The sequence below is a fragment of the Melanerpes formicivorus genome, unplaced genomic scaffold, assembly GCF_026170545.1.
Source record: "Melanerpes formicivorus ecotype bairdi unplaced genomic scaffold, bMelFor1.0.p_v2 SCAF_2, whole genome shotgun sequence".
In the NCBI taxonomy this organism is placed as follows: Eukaryota; Metazoa; Chordata; class Aves; order Piciformes; family Picidae; genus Melanerpes; species Melanerpes formicivorus.
This window is the reverse complement of record NW_027142354.1, coordinates 2,930,497-2,950,576: the sequence shown is the minus strand read 5'-3', so window position 1 is coordinate 2,950,576 and position 20,080 is coordinate 2,930,497. Positions and strand designations below refer to the sequence as shown.

Here is a 20,080-nt window from a genome sequence, read left to right as displayed (position 1 = left end):
ATGAAAACAGGTGAGAGTTTACCTTTAAATAAACCACACATTAACTCCATCTAGTTGGAGGACCTTAGGACTGAATGTTAGAGGTGCTCAGCTTATGCTAGAGCAATACTGAGCCTTTTCCATGAAATAAAGCCCGCCAGTTGTGTAACAGTTATTTGAGATGAGCTTCTGTGGAGCATTAACAGTGGGTAGAATCCAAATGCTTAAAAAAGTGCTCCAGCTGGAGAGAAGCGTGTGATCTTCAAAAAGATCATTTGGAAATCCCTTAAAGTATAAAGGTTTATTTTGATTTTTAATGGTTATGCCAATTAGGTCAACTGCCCTTGACTGCATATATAGCTCCATTCCCACCGCAAGGAGTAAGTAATAGCTAAATGTTCCAGCATTCAAATGTTCCAAAGGTCATGTGGTATTTTCTCATTCATGCCCTCAGGCAGCGTAAATTATGTTTATGGCCACTTCACAGTCCCTTTATGCTTGCCAAGGATGCACAGAAAGGCTGTGGTGGACGTGAGAATGAAGTCCAGTGAATTGATGAATGCACAGCTCTACTGCCCACATGGTCTCCCAATTTGTGGCATCAATGAAATCAGCTCACTAGAAAAAAAAACATCAATATGGCCTGGAGCAGACAGAGCTCTTAGTATTAGAACACTCTGTGAAAGCTATTCCACCTCCCTTCCCCCCCCCCAGATTTTAATAGTCTTTAAGATTAGAAACCCAAGCCAAAACACTTTAAAAGCAAAAAAGGAAACATTGTCAGAATATACCAAATTACAGAAGTCTCCCAACTGAAAGCTTTCAGAAGATGCCAATTTAGTTATGAACAGTGCAGCTATTAATGAGAGGGAACTAGGACAATTAGATGACAAAGTTAAATGAGATAGATGCATACAACATTGGATCTCAGACCACAAGAGGCAGGTATTTAATTTCAGAAAACAAAAGACTTCTTTTTTTTCTTTAAAGCTTTGTCATTTTATTATGTATCAATATGCAGCCTTCATTTCCTTTCCTCATAAGCTCTTCCTCTCCATTTTCAGTGATGTTTGTAATAAAGAAAATGTTGAGAAGGGCTGCTAGGACCACCCAACAGAATAGACCTCATAGAGGTAGTGGCTGTAACTTCACCTCTTGGGTTTTTTTCTTCATCTTATAGTTTCATAGTTTCATTCTGGGTCGGAAGGGACCACATGGATCATCTAGTTCCAACCCCCCTGCCATGGGCAGGGACACCCTACACTAGATCAGGCTGGCCAGAGCCTCATCAGCCTGCTCTTAAACACCCCCAGGGACGGGGCCTCGACCACCTCCCTGGACAACCCATTCCAGGGTTTCACCACTCATGGTGAAGAACCTCCTCCTCACATCTAGCCTGAATCTCCCCACCTCTAGCTTCATTCCATTCCCCCTAGTCCTATCACTACCTGAGATCCTGAGAAGTCCTTCCCCAGCCTTCCTGTAGTAATAGCATCCAGGTATTCTGTTTAGCCTTCTCCACTGCCACCCTTTTTCCCCCCCCCAAGAACAGGAAAGTTGTTAATGATTCAAAATGAATCAACTTACAGTTTACTTGCAGCAGGAATCTGCTGCAGCCTTTCCTAAAGCAAATTCGGACTAGCCCAAAGCTGATGCTACACCAAGAGACAGGATGTCTAAGTAGCTGTCATGAATTTTCCTGGTTACAGTTCCATTAAAAGTGTCAAAAATACTCCTTCAGGAGTATCCTTACCTCTGAATTAATTACTTTAATCAGGAAGAAAATGTGATAAACAGTCTTAGTTAGCACAGAAAGTTGCCGACATCTCTCTAGATACACTTGAATAGAAGGCTCTACCCTTTGCTGCAGTTTACTCCAGAAAAGAGTCAGTTCCCTGGAACAAGAGAACAAGATTTCAGGGTCAGCAATGCAAACACTGATCTGAACAGTTTCTATTTTGTCTCTGAGGAATGAAAATAACAAATAAATGTGTATTTATTCAGAGTTATCTTACAGAGAAAAGCCTTTATTAATATGCCCACACTATGTGATGCTCAACATTATTACAATGACTCAATTCCAGGAGGACAGCTCAGAACAAAACCAGTAATTACTACAATTTATGCCACATAATTTAAAGACTCTTGGTGGGACTTTGGAAAAGGTCTTGCAAAGTAGTTTACTCTTCACAGACTGGAAATCTGTACTTCTGAATTCCTAGTAATTGCAAACAGCTACAGGAAGATGCCTCTTCTCCGTGGTAGACACATTTTTCTCGAGCTGCTCTCTTTTAAGAGGTGAATCTGTGATTTAGTGAGAAATTAGACCCCAAAGCCCAACAGTATTACTTCACAGTAACTCACTAGTTCATTCCTCCCTTAGGTGCAAATAGCCAAGAGTATTTAGTACCTGGTGACATGGTGCAAACCCCAAAGCTTTAGCAGAATCTGTCAAAGCAAAATCCTGCATTAGCAGATATTCTCCTGCTGCTGCTGCTGCACGTGAAAGGGAGATGTACAAAGCAAGTCCTTCAGGAACTGTGCAGGTTTGAAAGTACAATCAAACCCTTAGCAATTGTAAATTCAGACCCTAACAGCTCAAATACAACTTCTTTGTTCCCACAGACACAAAAGCAAGTCATAAACAACAAGTACCTTCATCTAGCTTATTAAACTTGCTACAGTAGTGAAGAGCTCCTCTTTTACTAGAAGCTTGGTAGAGACAGAAATACTGAGTGATCAAATCAGGACAGAAAGGAAGAGTATTTACACATTAAATGTTTATGTAATGCTGACTAGCTGCCTCCAGTTAATAAATTCCTTCTTTCTACAGCATCAGATTGTTGGCAAGAAATATTATGAACCAGCTACTGGTATTTGTGAATGCCTCATCATACACAGAGCCTTCAAATACTGCTAATGGAAGCTAACCTTGTCAAGCATCTTCCCCCCGCCCCCCTTTCCTAGCTTTTCAACAGCCTTACCTCCTTCCTGTTTAGCTTACAGATTTTATCAGCTAAATAAAGTCAGCTTACATCTTATGTATCAGTAATGTCCTCCCCACACTTTGCTTTTGTACCGTTAGACAGAAAACGGCATTCAGACTCACCAGGCACAGTACATCTCTCCTTGCTGCAGCTGGCGAGATAAAAACGCTGCGCATAGAATTAGAGCAGTTTTTTCATCGCCGTCAGATTCCAGGTTACAGATCATTTCTAGAGCATCTTTGCAATCTACTTCTGCTATCTAGAAGGGAGGAAAAGAAAAGAAGGCCAAGGCTAAGGGAGTGCTTTCATTTTCAGACATGCAATTCTATGATCTTTAGTAAAACCAGACCGAAAAAGGGCATAAAAGCAGTGATGTGGAAGGTAGGTTCTGTCACACAGGGATATGCTTACAAGCAAATCAGTGCATTTCCAGATTGCATCAAAACTTATAATGCCAGGGGGAGAATTGTTTTGTTGCAGTGACTGTAACTTGGTTTTCAGATAAAAGACTTACTTGTATATGCTGTCCTAGTGACCTTACTGCTCTCTACAACTTCCTGAAGGGAGGTTGTAGCCAGGCGGAAGCTGGTCTCTTCTCCCAGGCAGCCAGTACCAGAACAAGAGGACACAGTCTCAGGCTGTGCCAGGAGAGGTTTAGGTTGGATGTTAGGAAGAAGTTCTATACAGAGAGAGTGATTGCCCATTGGAATGGGCTGCCCGGGGAGGTGGTGGAGTCGCCGTCATTGGAGGTGTTCAGGAGGAGACTTGATGGGGTGCTTGGTGCCATGGGTTAGTTGTTTAGGTGGGTTGGATTGGTTGATGGGTTGGACCTGATGATCTTGAAGGTCTCTTCCAACTTGGTCTGGTCTATTCTATTTCTTATTCTATTCTATTCTATTCTATTCTATTCTATTCTATTCTATTCTATTCTATTCTATTCTATTCTATTCTATTCTATTCTATTCTATTCTATTCTATTCTATTCTATTTCTATTCTATTCTGTTCCGTTCCATTCCGTTCTATATCCATATTCCATACATGTAGCGAGGGGTTTGGAGCACAAAGCCCTATGAGGAGAGGCTGAGGGAGCTGGGGTTGCTTAGCCTGGAGAAGAGGAGGCTCAGGGCAGACCTTATTGCTCTCTACAACTACTTGAAGGGAAGTTGTAGAGAGGCAGGGGTTGGTCTCTTCTCCCAAGCAACCAGCACCAGAACAAGAGGACACAGTCTCAAGCTGTGCCAGGGGAAGTTTAGGCTGGATGTTAGGAAGAAATTCTTCATAGAGAGAGTGACTGGCCATTGGAATGGGCTGCCCAGGGAGGTGGTGGAGTCACCATCCCTGGAGGTATTTAGAAGGAGACTGGATGGGGTGCTTGGTGCCATGATTTAGTTTAGTTTAATTGTAATGAGCAGATTTATAGCTTTAAATTGCAGCCTAATAGAAAATAAAGAGTATGACCTGAAATCTAACCCAGTTTATTTGTTACTGATGTTAATATTGCTTTAATACAAGAGGTGGGCAATCAATGAATCTGAAGTTTAACATGAATGTTCCAGTATTTTTTAAAAACTAAAGCTAAAAGATTAGGGAAGCTGTACAGTAAGAAGCAGGTCAACTGAAAGCTATTCTAGAAGAACATTATGTCTCTGCAACCTAACTCATTTGGTCAAGCAATGATGGAAGCCTTAGATTTGTAGCAAAACAAAAGAGAAAACAGTCACCCAGGATTACCAGCCTGCTGTAGCAGGACTGAATCAGGGCACTTGTTAGAACAACTCCTGTCTAATTTGATTATCAGCAGACTGGTTTGACTGCACCAATTAACACATCTGGCAGGTCACACTAGAGTAATCGTTCTTTGATATGGGCAGCTGAAGAATAACTTGACCATTGCATCATTGAGTCCTGTGTCCAGCTCTGGGCCCCTCCATTCAAGAAAGATATTGAGTTGCTCAAACAGGTCCAGAGAAGGGCAACAAAGCTGGTGAGGGGTCTGGAGCACAAGCCCTATGAGGAGAGGCTGAGGGGGCTGGGGTTGTTTAGCCTCAAGAAGAGGAAGCTCAGGGGACACCTTACTGCTCTCTAACTACCTGAAGGGAGGTTGTAGCCGGGGGGGGATCAGTCTCTTATCCCAAGCAACGAGCAACAGAACAAGAGGACACAGTCTCAGTCTGTGCAGGGGGAAGTTTAGGCTTGATCTGAGAAAGAAGTTCTTCACAGAAAGAGAGACTGCCCATTGGAATGGGCTGCCCAGGGAGGTGGTGGGGTCAGTGTCCCTGTAGGTATTTAAGAAAAGACTGGGTGAGGCACTTAGTGCCATGGTCTAGTTGATTAGTTAAGGTTATGTGACCAGTCGGACTTGATGATCTTCAAGGTCTCTTCCAACCTGGTTGGTTCTGTGATCAACATTGTTGGAAGTCTCTCTTAAAAAAAAATAAATCACAAGACCATGCAAAGCAAGAACCAGAAGCACTCACCCAAACACCCAGCTAGTTCACTGCTTTGGGTAAGGTGGCAGCACAGCTTGCCTGGGCACCATGGTGTTTAGCCTGCAGAAGAGGAGACTCAGGGGTGACCTTATCACTCTCTACAACTACCTGAAGGGAGGTTGTAGACAGGCAGATGATGGCCTCTTCTCCCAGGCACCCAGTAGCAGAACAAGAGGACACAGTCTCAGGCTGTGCCAGGGGAGGTTCAGGTTGGATGTTAGGAAGAAGTTCTATACAGAGAGAGTGATTGCCCATTGGAATGGGCTGCCTGGGGAGGTGGTGGAGTCACCATCACTGGAGGTGTTCAGGAGGAGACTTGATGGGGTGCTTGGTTGCATGGTTTAGCTGTTTGGGTGGGTTGGATTGGTTGATGGGTTGGACACGATGATCTTGAAGGTCTCTTCCAACCTGGTTTGGTTTCTAATAAAGGGCTAGAATTGTTATTGCTGTCTACAACTACCTGAAGGGGCGTTGCAGACAGGCAGAGGTTGGTCTCTTCTCCCAGGCAGCCAGTACCAGAACAAGAGGACACAGTCTCAGGCTGTGCCAGGGGAGGTTTAGTCTGGAGGTTAGGAGGAAGTTTTACAGAGAGAGTGATTGTCCATTGGAATGGGCTGCCTGGGGAGGTGGTGGAGTCACCATCACTGGAGGTGTTCAGGAGGAGACTTGACAGGCTGCTTGGTTGCATGGGTTAGTTGGTTGGGTGGTGTTGGATGATGGGTTGGACATGAGGATCTTGAAGGTCTCTTCCAACCTGGTTTATTCTATTCTATTCTACCCAGCTATTGGTCCAGTAATCAAACTACAATTGTACAGACAACAGCATCTAATTTTTTCCTCTGAATGGACACTTTATAAATATATCAACAACCTTTTATTGAATATCATTTGAGGTTTAATAACCTCAAAGTCATCATCTAAAGAAAACTGCACTGCTCAATACCTCAGAGAGGATGGATTAACCTACATCTGCTTCGCTCAGCACCCCATCTCACACAGGGACCATCAGGGAAGGATAAGGAAAACTGAACTTACAATAAATGGAAGGGGTTTCTTTCTGAAATGTTTTTCCAGCCTCTCAGAGTTCCTGCAGGACCCAGCTGCCAGTACAGGTCTGTACGAGTCCAGCCATCAAGTCCATCAGTCTAGCATTTCACATACTGCAGCTTTGAATTCTTCACATTATTGAAGCAAACTATTAAGACTAATCCAAGCAGAAAACATGCTCAAATGCTACTCTGCTGCCTATTCTGAATGGATATGAAAATTCTCACATCCCTGAAGGGTGAGCTGTACGTACTTAGTTCACCTTTTTTGCTCCCATTTTCTTACTGCTCTCGCACTATGAAACAACTTTCCTGCTCAGCTTGGACGTGGCCCTAGACATGTTAATAGCAGATCTTCCTTCTTTTGACAACACAGGAGCTTTCCAGAATGGTTAGTAATACTACAAACTGTGCTGCAGCTGAAGCTACAAAGCTAAGCCACCCAAGCAAACTGAGCTTTGGAAGTATCTGAATTAGGTTCTCTGTGTTTAACTGTGTTGAAGAAGGACATTGAGACACTTGAACGTGTCCAGAGAAGGGCAACAAAGCTGAGGAGAGGCCTTGAACACAAGCCCTATGAGGAGAGGCTGAGGGAGCTGGGATTGTTTAGCCTGGAGATGAGGAGGCTCAGGGGAGACCTCATTGTCCTCTACAACTACCTGAAAGGTGGTTGTGGCCGGGAAGGGGTTGGTCTCTTCTCCCAGGCAACCAGCACCAGAACAAGGGGACACAGTCTCAAGCTGTGCCAGGGGAGGTTTAGACTCGAGGTGAGGAGAAAGTTCTTCACCGAGCGAGTCATTCGTCATTGGAATGTGCTGCCCAGGGAGGTGGTGGAGTCACCGTCCCTGGAGGCATTCAAGAGGAGATTGGACGTGGCACTTGGTGCCATGGTCTAGTCATGGGGTCTGTGTTGATAGGTGGGACTCGATGATCCTTGAGGTCTCTTCCAACCTTAGTTATACTGTGATACTGTGACCCTGTCTAAAAGTATCTGCGTTAGGGCATTGTAAAACACAAGGCTGTCCCATTTCTTTTGTCCCCAGGATTCACAGTTCATTCACTAACCAAGCCCATTCTGCTTTGGGAGTACAGTGGGGCAAGGTAATGAAGTGTGTTTGCAATGTCACAAATCCCAAGTTTCATTGAGAGTCTTCAGAAAATAAACAGGAGATTACACAGCCCTGTCACAGCTCCCCCTGAGCCTGTTTTGGCAAGGCCTACAGCAGCCAGAGGAGGGAGATCTGATCCGATCCTACTGAGCATCAGAAGAGTATGCACAGTGAGAAGCTGTCACTTAGAATTTAGTCTATATCTGAGGTGGGAATTTTTTCCAACTCTAATCACTGCATAGTTTTTGTCCTTTAAAGATCAATTTCAACACACTTAATAACATAAAAAGATGACAAGAGACAAAAAAAGAGCAGAGAGGCTGAAGGAGCTGAGGTTGCTTAACCTGGAGAAGCGGAGGCTCAGAGAAGACCTTATCGCTCTCTACAACTACCTGAAGGGAGGTTGTAGCCACGTGGGGGTTGGTCTCTTCTTCCATACAATCAGCACCAGAACAAGAGGACACAGTCCCAGGCTGTGTTAGGGGAGGTTTAGGCTGGATGTTAGGAAGAAATTCTTCATAGAGAGAGTGATTGCCCATTGGAATGTGCTGCCCAGGGCAGTGGTGGAGTCACCATCACTGGAGGTGTTTAGGAAGAGACTGGCTGGGTTGCTTGGTGCCATGGTTTAGTTGATTAGATGGTGATAGTGTTGGATGATAGGTTGGACTCGATGATCTCAAAGGTCTCTTTCAACCTGGTTAATTCTACTCTGTTCTGCTCTACTCTATTTCTATTCTAGATACAGACAGTCAAGAAGCCTGGCAATTCCAGTCAGTTTTTCTTTAAGAAGGAAAACAGCAGAGAAAAAACTCTGGGGTGGGGTGAGAAATAGGGTTACCTGAAAGAATGCAGAAGAGCAAAGCTGTCATCTCTTCTTGGACTTTTGCATTGAAATAAGGAGGACTTTATATTTTGAATCAAATCAAATATCTGATTTGACCTTTAATTTCACCCAAGCAGTTGGGTCAAAATAGGTTACATTTATTCTCTGAAAGTAGCACCTAAAGGGCCTCACTGTGTACTAGGTACTACACAAAGTGCTAGAGTTAAAACAGTAAGAATGAGAAAACCATTCCTTTCACTTTACTAAGCAGATCTGAGGCAGAACTTAAGAACACTTCAAGCACTTCAAGCTGGGCAGTGACTGGCTGGAAAGCAGCCCTGAGGAGAGAGACTTGGGGGTGCTGGTGGACAAGAAGCTCAACAGGAGCTCTCAGAGTGCACTTGCAGCCCGCAAAGCCAATCAGATCCTGGGCTGCATCAGGAGAAGTGTGGCCAGCAGGTCGAGGGAGGTGATTCTCCCCCACTACTCAGCTCTGGTGAGACCCCACCTGGAATACTGCCTCCAGTTCTGGAGCCCCTATTACAAGAGGGATGTGGACGTGCTGGAAGGTGTCCAGAGAAGGGCCACGAGGATGATCAGAGGGCTGGAGCACCTCTCCTGTGAGGACAGACTGAAGGAGTTGGGGCTGTTCAGTCTGCAGAAGAGAAGGCTCCCAGGTGACCTAATTGTGGCCTTCCAGTATCTGAAGGGGGCCTACAGGAAGGCTGGGGAGGGACTTCTCAGGATCTCAGGTAGTGATAGGAATAGGGGGAATGGAATGGAACTGGAGGTGGGGAGATTCAGGCTGGATGTGAGGAGGAAGTTCTTCCCCATGAGAGTGGTGAAGCCCTGGAATGGGTTGTCCAGGGAGGTGGTCAAGGCCCCGTCCCTGGAGGTGTTTAAGCCCAGGCTGGATGAGGCTCTGGCCAGCCTGATGTAGTGTGGGGTGTCCCTGCCTATGGCAGGGGGGTTGGAACTAGCTGATCCTTGTGGTCCCTTCCAACCCTGACTGATACTATGATACTATGATACCAAATTCAAACAAAGTTGTGGCAGAACCAGAAAATGTCTACTGCTGACCTAATATTATGTTTCCTTAAGTGTTTTGAGCCATTGTACTTAAAAAAATGACTTAGATGGAAAAAAAAAGACAAACCAAAAATATTTTAGTTGATTACTTTGAAAGCAAAACCTCTTCTGTGGCAACACAACCTGTGATTAGTGACGTTATTGGCATTAAAGAAATAAACCTGAAGAAAATAAAGGAGTTCTTCATTTACTTTGTTTTTTACTTACTTCTTCCATTAGCTTTTCGTTTGGTGATCCTGAGCAAAGACAGACCAGGTAGGTTTGCTTGAAATTGCCTTTTGCACTGATTTCTGGATGATCAGAGCAGAGTTTTGCCAGGGCAGTAGCTTGCGTTAATTGCTTTGTTTTCATGAGGTGCTTAATACGCATATCCAGCAGGACAGGGCCTTCAAACACTAAAAATTCATTCACTTCAAAGAGAAACAAGCCAAAAGATTACACACACGTCTCACAGCAGGTTACAGCGGTAACAGATGGCATTTACTCATTCATGGTTAACCCCTACAATTTATACACAGCAAAAAAGAAAGGTGCAACAGCTATGAAACGCGACCCAAAGAAGCATCTTTGAGAACTTCCAGGCAACCAGCACCAGAACAAGAGGACACAGTCTCAAGCTGTGCTAGGGGAGGTTTAGGCTGGATGTTAGGAAGAAGTTCTATACAGAGAGAGTGATTGCCCATTGGAATGTGCTGCCCAGGGAGGTGGTGGAGTCACAGGGGACACAGTCTCAAGCTGTGCCAGGGGAGGTTTAGACTCGAGGTGAGGAGAAAGTTCTTCACCGAGTGAGTCGTTCATCATTGGAATGGGCTGCCCAGGGAGGTGGTGGAGTCACCATTCCTGGAGGCGTTCAAGAGGAGATTGGATGTGGCACTTGGTGCCATGGTCTAGTCATGGGGCCTGTGTTGATAGGTTGGACTCAATGATCCTTGAGGTCTCTTCCAACCTTAGTTATACTGTGATACTGTGATACCATCACTGGAGGTGTTTAGGAAGCATCTTTGTGACAAGGCATCCCTGCAACAAAGCCTTTACCCCCTTGCAGCTTTTGACTCATTCTAACTTCCTGGCAAAACAGCTGCACACAAAACAGATTTAGAGCTCATACAAATAGTGAAATACTGAGATAAAAATTTCATTCCATTTCTGCAGACAGACAACTAACACAAAGCCACTGCTCTCTCATCCTTCCTTACAAATATGTGCCTTTGAAAGACCTGAAAGGTGGTTGTAGCTGGGAAGGGGTTGGTCTCTTCTCCCAGGCAACCAGCACCAGAACAAGAGGACACAGTCTCAAGCTGCACCAGGGGAGGTTTAGACTCGAGGTGAGGAGAAAGTTCTTCACTGAGCAAGTCGTTCGTCATTGGAATGTGCTGCCCAGGGAGGTGGTGGAGTCACCATCCCTGGAGGCGTTCAAGAGGAGATTGGACGTGGCACTTGGTGCCATGGTCTAGTCATGGGGTCTGTGTTGATAGGTTGGACTCGATGATCCTCGAGGTCATTTCCAACCTGTTATACTGCGATACTGTGACCTTACTATGAAAGGATAAATGTGACAATCATAGAGGCATCTCTGAATGCCTCTCTACTGCTGTTAAATATCTCCTATCATTCATTCACAGAATCCAGCCACACTCCCTTCAAAGTTTTTCAGTCAGCTAAGTTTCCCACCAAAAGAAGCTTTTCTTGAATACATTTGAGGGTGTATAGTTTAAACCCCAAAGGGAGAAGAATGGCTGCATTTTAGTCCAGTGGACTTGGTGGATAGGCTGCTCCCAGAGTCAAAACTACTTGTCTAAACTAAGAACCCAACTCAACGTGCGTCAGTGGAAGGCAGAAAAGTCCAGCAAAAACTAATAGCAGTTTCATGTTGCTACTCTTACATACACATCTCAGGTCTCACCTAGATTTACAAGATCAAAATTGCTTCAGCTTTGAAGCTTATGGTTTAGTACTACCTGAAGGGGGGTTGTAGACAGGTTGTTCTCCCAGGCAGCCAGTACCAGAACAAGAGGACACAGTCTCAGGCTGTGCCAGGGGAGGTTTAGGCTGGAGGTTAGGAGGAAGTTTTACACAGAGAGAGTGATTGCCCATTGGAATGGGCTGCCTGAGGAGGTGGTGGAGTCACCATCACTGGAGGTGTTCAGAAGGAGACTTGATAGGGTGATTGGTTGCATGGTTTAGTTGGTTGGGTGGTGTTGGATGATAGGTTGGACATGATGATCTTGAAGGTCTCTTCTGGTCTATTCTATTCTATTCTATTCTATTCTATTCTATTCTATTCTATTCTATTCTATTCTATTCTACCTCCCACAACACAAACAGTTGGTTATTAAACTAGATAGAAACAGAGAGAACCGACTTTGTTCACTCCTTTTGACATCAATCCCTCCCTGTGAGATCTCCTCCCACAAGCCAGATATACACTATATGAAAAATCTGTTTGCTTCTCAATTATTTACATCTGGATTTCATGACACATTCTCACATCTTTCAAAAACAATGGAATTCTCTTTCTCTGAAAGAATGGAGCAAAACTAGCAGCATAGATCCAGACTGGGTAGATTCAGATTGGATCTTAGGAAGAAGTTCTTCCCCATGAGGGAGGTGAGACATTGGAACAGGTTGCCCAGGGAGGTGGTAGAAGCCCCCTCCCTGGAAGTTGTTAAGGCCAAGCTGGATGTGGCTCTGAGCAACTTGATATAGTGTGAGGTGTCCCAGCCCATGGCAGGGGGGTTGGAACTAGAAGATCTTTGAGGTCCCTTCCAACCCTGACAATTCTATGACCCTGTGAAAAACAACAGATTCTTTATATTCTTTTAGTGTTAGGGTAAAAATCTTGATCTTCCCTAAATGAGACTTTCCCCCTCCCCCCAGCCTTTGAGTATTTTAATTGCCTCCTCCTAAAGCCTTTTGGGGCTTTGCAGTCACTTCCCGACACCTCCTGGGAGAAACATTCACTATATTCCTCTCAATTTACTTGCTTTGAATTTCACTTGACTCATGTGGCCCATTCACATAATTCTTATTTTTCTTGACTTTCAAACCCCTGCTTTTTCTAGGTGAAAACTAAATTTTGTGCCTGTAAAATTAATGACCCCTCTAATATTTGAGGTATTAGCATACAAAACACAAAGTGTAGTAAAAGAAAAATAGAATCACCTCCTTTTATTCTCCACTTGCTCCCATCCTAGGCAGTATCTGATTCATGACCATCTTTCATTTTATCTCACAACTTCTCCTTCTCCTCTCCTTCTGGCCTGCATTAGGAATAGTGTGGCCAGCAGGAGCAGGGAAGTCATTGTGCCCCTGGACTCTGCATTGGTTAGGCCACACCTTGAGTCCTGTGTCCAGTTCTGGGCCCCTCAGTTTAGCAAGGACATCAAGACACTTGAACATGTCCAGAGAAGGGCAACAAGGCTGGGGAGAGGCCTTGAGCACAAGCCCTATGCGGAGAGGCTGAGGGAGCTGGGATTGTTTAGCCTGGAGAAGAGGAGGCTCAGGGGAGACCTCATTGCTCACTACAACTACCTGAAAGGTGGTTGTAGCCAGGAGGGGGTTGGTCTCTTCTCCCAGGCAACCAGCACCAGAACAAGAGGACACAGTCTCAAGATGCGTCAGGGGAACTTTATGCTTGAGGTGAGGAGAAAGTTCTTCACTGAGAGAGTCATTCGTCATTGGAATGTGCTGCCCGGAGAGGTGGTGGAGTCACCATCCCTGGAGGTGTTCAAGAGGGGATTGGACGTGGCACTTGGTGCCATGGTCTAGTCATGAGGTCTGTGGTGACAGGTTGGACTTGATGATCTTTGAGGTCTCTTCCAACCTCGGTGATACTGTGATACTTGATACTGTGAAGTACTAATGCAGGATATTACTAAAAGCCCATCTCAAGTTAGGTCAACCATTTTCATTTTTGTCATTCCAGCACACAGTTTTAGGGCAGAATATACTGCCTGCCTTTTGCAGAAATCAGGCCAGTTAGACCCCATCATTGTTTTTCATGCATTTTTGGATGTATGCTTGAATTACCATTCCAACCAACTCCTTAGCTGTTTGTTCAGGATCCTTGTGCACTGTTACAACTGATCAGCCATGGCTTGCTAATGTGTGAGAACATTCAAACATGAATGGGCCACGAGGATGATCAGAGGGCTGGAGCACCTCTCCTGTGAGGACAGACTGGAAGAGTTGGGGCTGTTCAATCTGGAGAAGAGAAGGCTCCAAGGTGACTTCATTGTGGCCTTCCAGTATCTGAAGGGGGCCTACAAGAAGACTGGGGAGGGACTTCTGAGGATCTCAGGTAGGGATAGGACTAGGGGGAATGGAATGAAACTGGATGTGGGGAGATTCAGGCTGGATGTGAGGAGGAGGTTCTTCCCCATGAGAGTGGTGAAGCCCTGGAATGGGTTGTCCAGGGAGGTGGTGGAGGCCCCATCCCTGGAGGTGTTTAAGCCCAGGCTGGATGAGGCTCTGGCCAGGCTGATGTAGTGTGGGGTGTCCCTGCCCATGGCAGGGGGGTTGGAACTAGATGATCCTTGTGGTCCCTTCCAACCCTGACTGATTCTACAGTTCTGTGAATTCTTTCTTCCTTTTTCCATGTCAATAAAGATGAAGCCATGGCTCAGTAGTCATGAGGTGTTGGGTGACAGGTTGGACTTGGTGATCTCTGAGGTATTTTCCAACCTTATTGATTCTATGATTCTAAGATATGGCAACCTCTACTCCACTCTGGAGGGACCCCACCAGGAGTACTGCATCCAGTTCTGGAGCCCCTATGACAAGAAAGATATGGATGTGATGGAACCTGCCCAGAGAAGGGCCACAAGGATGATCAGAGGGCTGGAGCTCTCCTCTCCTATTTAGTCTGGAGAGGAGAAGGCTCCAAGGAGACCTTATTTTGGCCTTCCAATATTTGAAGGGGGCCTACAAGAAAGCTGTGGAGGGACGTTTTAGGATATCAGGTAGTGATAGGACTAGGGGGAATGGAGTAAAACTAGAACTGTGAAGATTCAGAGTAGATATTATGAAAAGGTTCTTCACCATGAGGGTGGTGAGACACCGGAACAGGTTGCAAAGGAAGGTGGTCGAGGCCCCATCCCTGGAGGTGTTTAAGACCAGGCTGGATGAGGCTCTGGCCAGCCTGACCTAGTGTGAGGTGTCCCTGCCCACGGCAGGGGCGTTTGAACTAGATGATCCTTGAGGTCCTTTCCAAACCTAATGATTCTATGATATATGAAGGAGCAATGGAACACTCGAGCAGGCTAACAGACAACTGGTAGGAGGCAACCATTTTTGTGTTTGTTAGAGGACATCTGCTATCTAAACAACAAAATAAATGTTCCTTTAATGTCATTACTGATACCTTATAAAACACATGCCTGCTCTTGCCAACCCACCAATGAACCAGTGACTAATTGCAGTTCTAGCCTTGCTCTTCCTCCTACCAGGTACCAGTAATCCCTTCACCCATGGTGTTTACTTCCAAGCTAATCTGCCTGGAATAACATTGGAACATTTTGCCTTATTTTCTGTAACAAGATACAGGAAGACCTTAGACTTTAAGCTGTTCTGGTAAGCCAAGATGTTGCACCCTGATTATTATAATTACTGCATTCAGTATTTTAAGGCCTGTGCTCTATCTGCTAGTCCTCAGTAATCCCTTGCCTTTAAGTGTTTACTGCTTTAGACAGCCCACCTTGCATAAGCATCAGAACGTTTTCTGTTATCTTTTCAACAAGATACAGGAAGACCTTGCCATGAAAGCTACACATTAGCTCCCCAGGATTTATTCTAACCCAGGTAATTACAATCATTACAGTTAATGCTCGAAAGTTCATTCAAAACACAAGTTTTGGTTACATTTATTTCATAACTGAACTGTGTGTGACCTGTTAAATAAAAATTCATTTTTTAGCTGATCTCCTCCTATGATCAGGTGACCCGTCTGGGGGACGTGGGGAGGCCTGTGGATGTGGTCTACCTGGACTTCAGCAAGGCCTTTGACACTGTCCCCCACAGCAAACTCCTGGCTAAGCTGTCAGCTCGTGGCTTGGACCACGACACTCTGTGCTGGGTTAGGAGCTGGCTGGAGGGCTGAGCCCAGAGAGTGGTGGTGAACGGTGCCACATCCAGCTGGAGGCCAGTCACCAGTGGTGTCCCCCAGGGATCAGTGCTGGGCCCTGTCCTCTTCAACATCTTCATTGATGATCTGGATGAGGGGGTCGAGTCAGTCATCAGCAAGTTTGCAGATGACACCAAGTTAGGGGCAGATGTTAGTCAGTTAGAGGGTAGAAAGGCTCTGCAGAGGGACCTCGACCGACTGGACAGATGGGCAGAGTCCAATGGGATGGCATTCAACAAGTCCAAGTGCCGAGTGCTGCACTTTGGCTATGGCAATCCCATGCAGAGCTACAGGCTGGGGTCGGAGTGGCTGGAGAGCTGCCAAATAGAGAGGGACGTGGGGGTGCTGATTGACAGCCACCTGAATATGAGCCAGCAGTGTGCCCAGGTGGCCAATGAAGGCCAATGGCATCCTGGCCTGCATTAGGAAGAGTGTGGCCAGCAGGAGCAGGGAAGTCATTGTGCCCCTGTACTCTGCATTGGTTAGGCCACACCTTGAGTCCTATGTCCAGTTCTGGGCCCCTCAGTTTAAGAAGGACATCGAAACACTTGAATGTGTCCAGAGAAGGGCAACAAAGCTGGGGAGAGGCCATGAACACAAGCCCTATGAGGAGAGGCTGAGGGAGCTGGGATTGTTTAGCCTGGAGAAGAGGAGGCTCAGGGGTGACCTCATTGCCCTCTACAACTACCTGAAGGGTGGTTTTAGCCACGAAGGAGTTGGCCTCTTCTCCCAGGCAACCAGCACCAGAACAAGAGGACACAGTCTCAAGCTGTGCCAGGGGAGGTGTAGACTCGAGGTGAGGAAGAAGTTCTTCACCGAGCGAGTCGTTCGTCATTGGAATGTGCTGCCTGGGGAGGTGGTTGAGTCATTGTCCCTGGAGGTGTTCAAGAGGAGATTGGACGTGGCACTTGGTGCCATGGTCTAGTCATGGGGTCTGTGTTGATAGGTTGGACTCAATGATCCTCGAGGTCCTTTCCAACCTAAGTTATACTGTGATACTGAGCTTCTACTTCATCTAGTGTGAAAAAGACTAATAGCAATTTGCTGTTTATTTTGTGCACGACAGTTCTAATTTTGTAATTTACTTTTATAATGCTTTAAAATATTATCTTATCAGTGATTTCTTTTCCAGATCAAAGAGTGTTAAACACTACAATCTCCTGAAACAGGTGCTGTTGTGTATGTTAGCACTTTGTTCTTGATTTTTGTGTGCTTTGTTCAGTTTTTCTATGGGACCAGACTGTTTTACTAAGAAGCTGAAATGTGGGATTGCTCTGAATTTTCCAAGCAGCATAATTATACTTCCTAATTCTTTTTGTATTATTGCAAAATAAATCCCAATGCCATATTTATTTATATTGGATGTGATGACTGCATAGCAAATGTTAGATAGAAACAGTAACTCTAAATATCCTCCCTGAGTAATAATTTATTCTGAGCTCATGATACAGGTGCATTTCGGTTTGGTTTTGACTCTGCTCATTACTTTTCATTTATTTCAGTCTAACCTACAACTTCACCTGATTGAATAAACCTTGATTTATTTAGAATAAACCAAACCAGGTTGGAAGAGACCTTCAAGATCATCACGTCCAACCCATCAACCAATCCAACTCACCCAAACAGCTAACCCATGGCACCAAGCACCCCATCAAGTCTCCTCCTGAACACCTCCAATGACAGCGACTCCACCACCTCCCCGGGCAGCCCATTCCAATGGGCAATCACTCTTTCTGTATAGAACTTCTTCCCAATATCCAACCTGAACCTCCCCTGGCGCAGCCTGAGACTGTGTCCTCTTGTTCTGGTGCTGGCTGCCTGGGAGAAGAGACCATCATCTGCCTGTCTACAACCTCCCTTCAGGTAGTTGTAGAGAGTGATAAGGGCTTTCACAGTTTACTTTTATGATTATCTTTGACTCTGTGAAACAATTCCAACTCTTTACACTGAGAAGCTTTAGGAAGTATCCTCCATTTCCTGTTCTTAAATCAGTTTCTAAGATCATGTCAGTGCATTCCAAGTTCAATGAAAGACCTTGTTGAAAGCCTGTCTGAAATACAATTGTACTAAATCAATCAGATCTTCTTTATTCAAATGCTGGACACCTTCAAGAAAGTCTAGTAGATTAGCCTTCTACATAGCCCTCCCTTTTCATAGCCTCACATATCCTATGAACTGCTGTGCCCACTTGATTTTGCTGTTTGTGGCAGTTTATAGACACTTTTTAAGAGTAGTTTAAGAATAGAACAGGCAGCTTTCAAAATTTTCCAGCACTTTTACCCTAGTTTCTTAAAAGCAACCAGTGACAGAACAAGAGGACATAGTCACAAGCTGCACCAGGGGAAGTTTATGCTGGAGGTGAGGAGAAAGTTCTTCACAGAAAGAGTTATCGGCCATTGCAATGTGCTGCCCAGGGAGGTGGTGGAGTCCCCATCCCTGGAGGTGTTCAGAAAAGGATGGGACGTGGCACTTGGAGCCACGGTTTAGTTGTCAGGAGGTGTTAGGTATTAGGTAATAGATTGGACTTGATGATCTCTGAGGTCTTTTCCAACTTGGTGCATTCCATGATTCTATGAATTTTAAGACAAAAAAAAAGGGTGCTGAGGTTCCATGGTGGAGAAATGTCTGAAGATTTGGGGTGGTGTTTATTTTGACATAGTGCAACGTGTGTTTCAAATGTTACTGCAGGCAAATAGCTTCCCATAACAAATCTAACATCATAAAAATGGACTTTTTCAGCCCAATGCAGTTAAACTCTCTGAGCACAAACCCTGATGTGTTGAATGAGAATGATCCAGGTCTGTTGACAGCATGATTCTTGGAGAAGTTATTAAATGCTGGTTTGTGCAATGCTCCACCAACCACTACAATTCATGAGCTCATGTTTTGTGCAAGGCATATGCAGAATTAATGTAAAACTCCAGATCTAACAGGAAAGAAAAAGCAAAAGAGGCCACAAGGATGATCAGAAGGCTGGAGCACCTCTACTATGAGAACAGACTGAAGGAGTTGGGGCTGTTCAGTCTGCAGAAGAGAAGGCTCCGAGGTGACCTAATTGTGGCCTTCCAGTATCTGAAGGGGGCCTACAGGAAGGCTGGGGAGGGACTTCTCAGGATCTCAGGTAGTGATAGGACTAGGGGGAATGGGATGAAGCTGGAGGTGGGGAGATTCAGGCTGGATGTGAGGAGGAGGTTCTTCCCCATGAGAGTGGTGAAGCCCTGGAATGGGTTGTCCAGGGAGGTGGTTGAGGCCCCATCCCTGGAGGTGTTTAAGCCCAGGCTCTGGCCAGCCTGATGTAGTGTGGGGTGTCCCTGCCCATGGCAGGGGGGGTGGAACTAGATGATCCTTGTGGTCCCTTCCAACCCTGAATGATACTATGATACTATGATATAAAAAGAGAAAAGGCAGATGACATCCAACCGACAGCACTAACACCAGCAAAGGAACTTGCAGATACTGCAATCTAACCTTTTAGACAGAGTTTCTCTGTTACTGCCTTGAATCCCAGAGCTGGAGTCTCAGGTCATGCTACCAATTGATTCCATATGAAGCCCACAACAACTCTTATTAGCTTTGATTACAGATAATGCTTATACCATACATGAATCCAAAAAAAAAAAGAGGAAAGCTAATCCAGAGTTTAGTAGCACACAGGAGCACAAATGAGCTGCAAGCACAGTTCTGCAGTAGTAAGTTCTCTCTGGTGGACAGTCCACATGTATGTCGTGTTTTGGCTGACTGGAGGACTCGTACAGAACAAAGAATTTTGGCCTTAAAGCACTCAAAATCCTTCCACTTTACCCTTTGCCAATTCTTGGGTAGGTATAGATTAACCTACCCCAGACCCTGATGTCTTCCCAACCTCACTCTGGCCAAGGAGGAAGGCAGCAAGAGGTGAATGTACATGTGGACTATCCAGCTCAAAGAACTTCAGTTACTACTCAGTAACCTCTTCAGTCATCTTCAAGTGTTAGTCCACATGTGCGTTCACACCGTGGGTGGCTCTGAACTGTACTTGATGTTTTCATATTTACCTGGAGCTGGGTCTCAGAATCCTTCATGCAAACAACATCTCAGCACAATTCTGCTGAATGCAGCATCAATCCTGGATGCTTCTACGATGGCATACTGTCTGGTGAAAGGGTAAGAGAAGTTCCAGGTGGCTGCTTTGAATACACCCAGGATGCAAACACTGTTAAGTGACCTGCTGGTATCATTTGGCTTCTGGCAGCAGATGCTCAGATTACTGCCAACAGTTCCCTGTTGGCTGTTTAAATTCTAACCTGCCTGTTATTCACCTTGATACAGTGATGGCTGTATCTTTTCAGTGGGACATGCTTCAGAAGTCTGCCTACTACATTTGAACTTATGAAAAATTAAGGCATTTAATTCCTGGCATCCAGGTTTAAAAAGCAGCAGCAGCAGCCTGGCTTTTG

At 45.2% G+C, this 20,080-nt stretch overlaps 1 protein-coding gene across 1 annotated transcript in view; it reads right to left on the bottom strand.

The window, feature by feature from the left end:
- Positions 1–20,080, bottom strand: part of ZNF292 (zinc finger protein 292) — an 82,753-nt gene that overhangs the window by 8,368 nt on the left and 54,305 nt on the right. The window contains exons 5-7 of the mRNA XM_068149128.1: positions 9,731–9,933; positions 3,089–3,225; positions 1,733–1,874 (exon numbers count right to left, since the gene is read on the bottom strand). Of these exons, the coding sequence (XP_068005229.1) occupies positions 1,733–1,874; positions 3,089–3,225; positions 9,731–9,933 (482 nt within the window). The remainder of the gene's footprint in view (positions 1–1,732; positions 1,875–3,088; positions 3,226–9,730; positions 9,934–20,080) is intronic.